At 42.0% G+C, this 10012-nt stretch overlaps 1 protein-coding gene across 1 annotated transcript; it reads right to left on the bottom strand.

Annotated features, from left to right (window-relative positions):
- Window positions 1-733: 733 nt before the first annotated feature.
- Window positions 734-9164, bottom strand: eif3eb (eukaryotic translation initiation factor 3, subunit E, b). Its single transcript, XM_034546039.1, is given in 15 exon segments — window positions 734-1123; window positions 1896-2003; window positions 2005-2031; window positions 2233-2336; window positions 2620-2728; window positions 5133-5234; window positions 5341-5400; window positions 5402-5468; window positions 5737-5861; window positions 6870-6995; window positions 7126-7230; window positions 7875-7917; window positions 8056-8155; window positions 8535-8652; window positions 9073-9164. Coding segments are annotated over 15 exon segments (1368 nt in total). The 5' UTR covers window positions 9163-9164; the 3' UTR covers window positions 734-1039.
- Window positions 9165-10012: the final 848 nt, after the last annotated feature.

Here is a 10012-nt window from a genome sequence, read left to right as displayed (position 1 = left end):
TGTAACCAGGTTAGGTAACTACTAACAATGTGAGAAACAAAGAGCTTTTGTTCCTCACAGCTTATAAGTGACCCAAACTATTCACCTGTTTTTTTTTTTACAACGCCGACAAGCTTTTAGTTAAGTGTGTAGTTAAAAAAAGTTCAACTTTTATTTTAGTATTATTCCTTTAATAGCTTCTTATCTTGTATGTTTTTGCAACGTATGATCTTTGCACATTTTTATGTTTAAATCTATTCCTTGTCAAACTAAATGTGCTCTATAGATCAAACTGACTCCAAACACTGACTGCATGCTTTAGTCCATCGACACAGGTCAAATATTTGCACTGCAGCCTCGTTCAATATTCTTTGGCGTGGCCAAAGATTTGCTGCACCAACAGAAACAACCGGCTCTGACAGACGATGACCAGGGGGCTCGAAAGTTAAGTGTGTGATTCGTCGTCTCGGGAGTGGTCGCCGCAGCGCTTTACCCCCATTTTCTATTGGATCCCCACGCCGACGGTACTAATGTTTTCCTAAATCCCTTTATTTAGTTTCATTCATGCATCAATTTTGCATCTGCCTGTCCCCTTTTTCCCCAAATACTAAATTCAGACTCTGTAGTGGGAGCCAGTCTGGGAGAGATTGCACTGGGAATAATACAACTGTCTGCAAACGGCAGGAAACAAACATTAACCAATGGCGCCATCTAGTGGTCGAATATTAATAGAGGACAAACAAACAAATCTCTCTGAAGAGGCAAAAAGTGTTTAATGTTAATATCCGGTCGGATCGATAAAACAAAGTTTGGGTGAAAACTTTAGAAATCAACGCTTAATACCAGAATAAATATAAGTCATGATGAAGAGCGTGTCCTCATAATAAATAATACCTCGATGACGACGTCTTGATCCAGTCTTGCTGCGTCCTCTCAGACAATTCACAATGCAGACGTCATGCTGCCAGTTAAACAGTTGCTAATCTGATGAGTAAATCATACAAATAAAATAAATAAATAATTTATAAATAAATAAAAGAGATTCAGTTAAAAGCATAAATCACATCCAGTAGAGCCATCTGCATCCTCTTGAAGCCGATTCCCATTTTAATAAAAGCCAGTCTTGAGCAGCCCAGTTTGGTGTCTGAGAAAACACAAACAAACATTAGAAAAAAATGCTCAAACTGCTTAATAAAAAAGGCAAAAAGAGATTAGATGATGATGATTATTTTACACAAAATAAAATGTTGTGTTGAGCTATCGACGATTAGAAAAGTTTAAGAGTTATCTGAGAATGTGGTGTTTTCACATAGATTCATTGTGTTCAACATACTGGGGCCACAGGAGAGCAATCAGAATGCGAGCCGTGTGACATTTAGATCCAGCATAATTCTATATATAGACTACAAACCTAAAATCTTTAGTTTCACAAATTAAATATGCGTTGAACGCAGAAAAAAAGCCTTAAACTTGCATTATCTCAAATGTCCATCAGGGGGCGACTCCTCCAATTGTATGGGTAAACATTGTGAACATGAATTTATGGTCTCAATCTCTAGTTTCAAGTCTTCAATACAGCTTGATGTTCATTTAGTACATTATGGTCCATTTAGAGTCAAACAGACCATAAAACAGAGGATGCTTTCCGGGATGTAGGCCCGCCCTGAAAGCATCCTCAGGTTAAATAAGGTCGCCTAAAAAGGTCTTGTTTAGACAGATGGTGACGCACAAAATCTAAGTACACACACACACACACACACACACACACACACACACACACACACACACACACACACACACACACACACACACACACACACACACACACACACACACACACACACACACACACACACACACACACACACACACACACACACACACACACACACACACACACACACACACACACACACCTCGTTCCGGTTGCTGTGGGCCACTTTCTTCTCGATGTTCATTGCCAACATCTGGCTACGGAAGGAGAGGCTCTTGGTCTTCTCAATCACCTGCTGGTACGGCGACAGCCGCGTTGTTACCCATCACCACGTGACCCTGGGGGACAAATTCACAAACATGTGCATTTCTGAGCGACTGACTTGGAAAGCGCCACCAGCTGAACACGTGTATGCTGCTTTCAGTCTCTCGTGAGCACAACGCATACATTTCATAAAAAGGCTAGACGGGGCCCGTTGCGCTCGGCGGATTTGAAGCTCGTCTGACTAAAAAGGTGGATCAGTGAGTGCGCAGCCTCACCAGTTTGGAGTCGATCTTGGCATCGAGTCTGGCATTACGGATGAGGTTGACGATCCACCTCTCCGCCTCCTCCGGCGTCATGTTGAGCTTGTCTGCCAGAGAGCGGAGAAGGAGGAGGGGCATTCGGTTGAGTAAATACCCTTTGGGGTAATCCAGTCTTTAGAAAACTCATTTAGCAGTTGACTGTTAAACACACTTGGGAAAAACTAGCAGGACATGGATGGCATCTAAAAAACTGAGAGCATAAATCCTCTGGGTACAGAAGATGAAAAGAGGCTTTCGTTGTCATTTCCCTCCCATCACTCGTGCTGTGCTTTTACAAATGGAAGAAGGGCGCGGCACACACGCCGTTCCTGACAAGTCCTCCTGTCACAACGACGCCCTACCTGATGCTGATACACTGATGAATCCGACAAAAGGTCTCAAAGATGAAGAGGCGGGCATTCTCGATGAAATCCTCGAGGCAAGCGACCAGGAAGAAGTCGTTCACGAGAACCTGAAGGACAAAACAACAACAAAAAAATCACTTTCACAAATACTCCCACACAGGAGGAAGTAGACAAAGTGTTCCTTCAGTTACTACTTCGAGATCTTTGCCAGCACAATTTACAATATATGCACATAATGCAGTCATCATTAAAGCATATATGCATGCAGCTATAATTTAAACCATAACCATGTTCTACTGGAATAATAAGTACACTGAGTGCACTATAACCACATATGATGTTGTGAAAACTATCTACTGCGGGGGCTGGCTGTTTTGCCAGAATTTCCAGCTATTGGTTTATCCACCCATACATTAAAATGTCCTGGTGGTTTGGATGATCGGGATGTTCCTTTTATCCAAACTATAATAAAGTGATATGGTCACACAAGCGTAACTCATGTGCTGATGGTGAGAACATTTCCTCGCTCTGATCTCAACTTTGTCTCTTACTTTTTTAGGAGCGTTTGTGAGAATTCGGCACGATTAACGCTCCAATAACGACGCGTTAAGCTTTATGCACGCTCAACGCAGTATTCTCTATAAAAAATGTTTAAAAACGCCCCACAAACAGAAACGTTCAGTGAAGAAGCATGAAGACAAACCGGAGCCTCGTAATCTCATATTCATGGACTGCTTTCTTTGTGCCTTTAAACGAGCCCCGTAAAGACAGACATGAACGATCAAATGTAGTGTAATGAGACACAAGGATGCATCCTGTCCCATAAGTCCTGCTTTCAAAAGGTCCATGAAAGGAAAGCCTATCATTGTGTGCAGAAGGAAGAGACCTGCCGTCAGGTATGACACAAGCATCAATCGGCAGTTTAAATGAATGGTGATATCAAAATCGCGCTATATGCACGAATCCAGCAATATATTAGCTTACAAAATCATAATTACGAAGAGTAATTCACATCTGGTTTTCAAACTGAACATTGCTTCAAACTAAATAATGAATTATACAATCCATTAGTGCACCGCTGAGGTTTGGATGCCAGCAAACTAATTGCTTCGACTGGTAAAATGTATTTGTAGAATTATAAACACGAGACTCTTCTTGAATCCGGCATGTTCTCCTAAATCCCTCAAACAAGACGTCGAAGAACGAAACCTAAGAAACTTAAGAACTTGTTTGTACGAGTGGTTCTTGCATGAGGGCCAGTGTTAAATAAAAGTCAAAATACTAATGCGAACAGCTATAAATATTTAATGTTTCTACAAATATATCGTCTATCTATCGTTTGAATCAAGTGTAATTCTACAGCGATGTGAATTCTTCCAAATGAAACTACGAACAATCGCTGGTTGTTGGGCGGACGTTGTACATTTTAACACGTCCAACCCAAATGTACACGCCTGTTTTAGTTTAAGATAAATACACTAAGATCAGTATAGAACAACGAGATGTTAAGCTACTGTATTTCTCCACCAACCCGTCACCCAACTTGAATCATAAAGCCATAATCAGAGTGTACGTGTTTGTGTGTGTAGGAGATTATGTTGCTGCGTCTCCATCTATGGTTTATAAGCAACAATCATAGAAACAAATGGGATGTTTGACCACCTCGAATCTCCAGAGGAGTTTCGATTTAGGAATATATTAGCATCTGGGATTTTGAAAGGAGATGTGGCACCATTATTTCACAAGGAGCTGTTATTGTGTAAGAAATCCAATTATTCAACGATTTGCCATCTTAAACGCACAAAGGAAGGCGCCATGGCCCAGCATGAATATTAAAATGACCGAATCACTCATTTTCATCATGTGATTGAGACAAAATGGGACCACTGCAGACATTAATATCCAGCATCGAAGTAAAAGTTATTTTCACACAACAGGAGACCGTCATAAAAAAAATAACAACAACTTGTTTTTCCAGTAATTAAGACAAGTTGCGGCTCTCTAGAGGGAAACATTTAAATTTTAATTCCCCTGACAATTAAAATCCAGCAGATTCCAGGAGAGCTCACTCCCCGTATCTGACAGGATAGTTGAGGCCTTCGCAGTCACACCATCATTTACACACGAGGGGTAACAGCCATTTGATGGGGGTGTCTGAGAGAGCGCAAAGTGGTCCCCTGACACGCAACTTAAAGAATACTGCAGGGCTTCTAAAGAGAAGGCAACCGAGTCCCAAATCTGACAGCGGTTACGCTTTGGAAATCAAACTGAATAAAAGTAAGAGCCAGCAAATCAGGCCAGACATGGATTTGCTGAGGCTGAATGGTTGCAAAGTTAAATGCTTTGGGCTCAGGAGATCAGAGCACCATAGCTAAGGGAAGCTTCACCCCTCAGTCCCGGGAGACAGCTCACTTAAAAAAAAATTTTTTTTTAAAAAAAGGGGGTTATTCAGGCCTGTGCACCATGACAAACACACACTGTGTTTCTCAGGAGAAACCTCAGGAAGCTCACCTCACCGACTCGCACTCCCTTCTTCTGGGCGCCGTCAAAGTCGAAGTTCACATAGAGACACTCCACAAACTCTGTGATTGGGTCCTCGTATGTGTACGACTCCTGCAGGAGGGAGGCAGGGGGGACAGCGACAATGTTGAATGAACCCCGGAGCCACTTTGTGAGAAAATAAATTGAAAAAGATTCTGCCGACATTTATTGCCTTTACCTGTTGAATGACTTTCACCGAGTCCTTGAGCACTTGTCGGCGCTTCCGTACATCTTTGTTTGGCGATGACTGCGGTTGTGAGGTATCGCAGGATGTGCGGGCACATTGTCTGGATCGCATTCAGGTACCTAAGAAAAAAGAAAGAAGAAAATACACAAAAAGGCAGCACCTGGCGGCGTCAGTAAACGTCGCCATCACAACAAAACTGGGTACCACGAGTCATTTTACACGCAGAAGCCTTTATTTATAAAAAGGTACAACAATACTTGTACACCAAAATACATTTAGAAAATGTATTGACAATACAACAGCAGTGTGGCCTTGTCAATAAAATGTCCCATGTTTAAGCCGAGACAAAGCTCTGCATGACTGCGTATAGAAAACACGGAGACTCACTGAGGCTGATAGAGGAAGAGCTCGATGATGTTGTCCCTTCCTTTAGGGTGGTTGAAGAACACAAAGAGGGACCAATGGATGAGCCAGGTCCTCTGTTGGAGTGACTGGAGAGGAGAGCTCACGGACTGAGAGAGGGGACACAGACGGGAGGGGTGATGCAACGGCGCAACTGATGGACGTCCCGTGACTTTCCTGCCGGTCGAGGAGCAGGTCCACGTAGCAACTAGTTGAGGTGTCTGACCTGTAAGTAGCAGTAGATCGTCCGTTAGACCTTCATCTGGGTACACACACACATTTCATTTCAGTCAGGATACGTTGATATTGGTTCTGACATTTCATAAAATGAGCTCCGCTCTCACAGAACTGCATTTTCCTACTCTTTTCTGCCCAATGGCACTGTCCCCACTTCTTACGCCGCCCATGCTCGGACCACAGCCACCTTTAGGGACCTCTGAAAACCCTTTTCTTTTCTTGCCGGATTCCATTAGATTTTTTCACATATAACTTGCAATTTGAATTTTTCTAAATTCTGCGTTTTAGGATATAAAATGCATATAAAATGCATATTTTGTGTCTAACAATGTGACAGATTAATACAATTTCAACAATTCCATCCTTTTGAAATAAAAAAAAAAGAGAGTGCCAAGCCAACGGCAATTTGTGCAAAGTGCCTGTAAATGAAACCAAAACATAGCAGCATCGTTTTTAGCTTTTCATTTGGCTTAGATGTAGAAAAAAAGAGAGATTATAATGGTAGAGAAACCTTTATATTCATAAATTGCATTCACATTTTTCCATTTTTTAAACCTCAAATTCTGTGATTCTGTGTTTTCCACGTCACAAATGATTGGGCCCCGTATCTTTGAACTCAGCCCTCATTGTGAACTCAACTGCTCACCTGTAAAGTTTTGTGTATGCATGTGGATGAAAAGTTATCGCAATGACAACATTTTTTTTGTTTAAAAAGTATTTAAAACCTCCTCTGGGGTCGTTCCGGTTCCAGCCGGTGTCTCCGGGTCCACATTTGACACATCCCATGATGCCACACACAGACTCACCGGTGTCACTGTCGTGGCTGGTAACCAGCTAATCTTGATGACATCGGTCAGTTTCATAAAGTATTCTTCGCTTACATTGTTATCGATAGTCTCCCTTAGTCGGGTGAGATCCTCCATGGCTGCTTCCCAGTTCTGCATCAGGATCTCAGAGGCCAGTTTCCCCCACAGAGAGCTCAAGGCCTTCCTGTCTGTAGAGGGAACCTGAGCAGAGGGCAACAAAGTCCATGTTTCAAAATCAAAAGCAGAATGAGTTTTATTTTGGAAATCATTAAAAAAAAAATTGTTGAACAATGTATATACAATGTATCTATTTGTATGTGGTTACTCTTACCAAGACACGAAAGAAATAGAGGTATTCTGCAGCCCCAGAGTAGTTACCGCACTCGTACTGGAATTTGGCGTACCTGTACAGCGTGTCCAGGTATTCTTGTCGAAACTAGGAAAAAACAAAAATAAAGAGATGCATAGATTAAAGCACATTGAACGAGGTTGAAAGCTGACCAGGAACCCGTTTAAATGGAGGAAAAGTCTGGCTTTTACTGAAAGGTTTGCCACCTCCATCTGCAATGTAGCTGGTAAAGAGTCATTAAGGAGGAGGGGGAGGAGCAACATTGTAATTAATGTGGCTTTAACAGCATATAGCCCTGGAGGGCAGTCACTTCTTTGAAATCTAATTGTGAAAGGTTGCAAGGCTTACACATTGGGGTGGAAGCTGGCAGTATATTTCCTCTTTTTAGGCAAAGACTGTTCATTTTCGCACCAACAATAAGTCCTCTTTACAGGGTAGCGCACAATATCTTCATATACATAATCGATTATGTAAAAAAAAAAAAGGTGAAATGAAGAAACCATTGGCAATGACATTGTAAGTAGTTGCTTTGATCATCGAGTGAATGAGCACATTGGTGGGTGTTGTTGGATGTTTTACAATTCTGAGACATAGACAACAGTCCTGCTGGCTCTGAGCGGCAGCTGGTTGTTATGGAAACAAAAACACACTGCGCCTTAAAAGATCAAAATTCAGTGCACTCTTAATAGAACGAGGCGTGTGGATACACCGTTTAACATCTCCACACTTACATTGTGTTTTTCTGAAAGGTAGTCGAAGAGCATCCGTCCATCTCTGATTAAAAAAAACAATCAGATGTCAGATGAGCCATTTACAGTCCACAGACGCGAATTATAATGCTGTCATGACTACAATGCGATTAATGAGAAAATGGTTTCAGAGAGACGCATTTCTTTGATAAGTCGATCGGACCTTGTCGTCTCTGGGTCTTCAAACATCTTGACGATTGGCTCCGTCTCCGACTGGAGCTGCTTCAGTTGGACCATGACAGTACTCCTCTTCTCCCTCAGAGCTGAAACAGAAAGCATCCTCATATCAACACCAAGTTGTTACCTCACCGGTGCTTTGGGAGTGAATGAAAATGCTTCCATTTAAACATTTTCAGACCAGTAACCAAGCACCTCCCGGATTACAGCACTATTATGATCGGATCGGTTTGATCAATAACCCGCTGAAGTCAATGTGGAGCCATCACAGGCACAGAGGTGACAGCAAGACATCCAGTATGCTTCCACCTGACTGCGTGGTTTAATACAGGAGTGAGAATCTCCTTCTACTGGTTTAGTAGGTGACTAAACTACGGTTTGAAAGCTAGATGTTACGAAAAGAATCAAATGCTATTGAACCCCACATTTTAAAAAAAATCTTAAACTACTACTATGGTTTCTTACAGTGTGGGATTTCCTTGTTCGGGTACAAGTTTTTGTACACGTCCATGGCGAAATCCACCATGTTGGTCTCGCTGAGGAGATCCAGCTTCCCCTGAAGAAGTTCCTTTTCTTTGTAGATCTGTTGAAAACAGAACCACGTGGTTTCCTTTGGGACGCCGACCTCAGGACACGATGACGCTTCACATTCAGCCGGTTGGAGCCGGCGTTGATCCGCTGGGAGGACTCGGTGACGTGCTCGGGAACCGCAATAAGAAGCGCGATAGTCAACGTCGCACTTCATACTATAACTAGCATTACAGCAGCACCCCGTTATGATATATATACTTCAATAAATGTATACGTTAGTTTAGCCGGCGGTAGCTGCTAGCTGACGCGCTAGCTGCCGTTCGTGACCACCGTCAGCAGGTTGAGGGTGAACCTGTGCCCACTCACAAACGTGTGTTCATGGATGAGTACACGGTAATAAACCAGCACGTCATATTTATATATATATATATATATTTATTTATGGCGTTACGGGACGCAAAGGCGGCGGTACCTCTTTCACGGACAGGAATTCCAAAAGAGGAAAAACCAAATGCCGGTCAAGAAAATGAGCTATCTTGGTTGTCAAGTCGTAGTCCGCCATCTTGACCGGCTTCAAAACAACAGACTTTATTGACAAACACGTCGCGGACGGAACCAGCCACGAAAAGACACAATTGTACATTTATAAAATAAAATAAAACAAATGTGAGTGGTCAAATAAAAAAGGGAAAGGAAAGACAATGCATTCGACAACATACACTAGCAATGTACAGACTCCAAACCAGTAACTTGTCCATCGCAGCTATACCCTTACTGACCAATTAAAATGAATTATCAAAAGACTAATTAATTGGTCTGCTCTTCTTTTTTTCATACATGTTGAACGTTTGTTCACATAAAAACACATCCGATGTTAGTTTTACAGAGGTAGGTGTAGTTCATTCATGTTTTTTTTACTTCTGGTGATTGCATTCACGCATCACAAATCATATAAGTGGTCTTTGTGAGAACATAACTTATCATAATCGTCTGTTTGCCACATTCGCTGCACTAATCCAGGGAACCAGTGCAATGCTAACTTCCTGCATGACCTACACAATGTGTCATTCCTGCACCGCTCTATTAGTACAGATTTACTGTAGATTATTATCCCCTGTAGCTATTTCGAGAGCTCCAGCCTGGAATGTGGTTCACCAAGCATTTCTGTGTTGGCACTAAAGCCGACAAAGAACAGCACACTAATAGGCAGAATTACATAGATATCAGGAAACATTAACATACTATTGGTTGAATTGTTATTGCTTTTCCCTAGCATGGGATTTAAATCTCAAACAGGACTCGAGGGAGACTTTGGACTCTGTGTTGAAATTTTGGACTCATGGTTTAATGCACTTATTGTAAGTCACTTGGGATAAAAGCATCAGCTAAATGACATGTAATGTAATGTAATG

The sequence above is a fragment of the Cyclopterus lumpus genome, chromosome 11 (assembly GCF_009769545.1).
Source record: "Cyclopterus lumpus isolate fCycLum1 chromosome 11, fCycLum1.pri, whole genome shotgun sequence".
NCBI lineage: Eukaryota > Metazoa > Chordata > Actinopteri > Perciformes > Cyclopteridae > Cyclopterus > Cyclopterus lumpus.
This window is presented reverse-complemented; position numbering and strand designations above follow the sequence as displayed.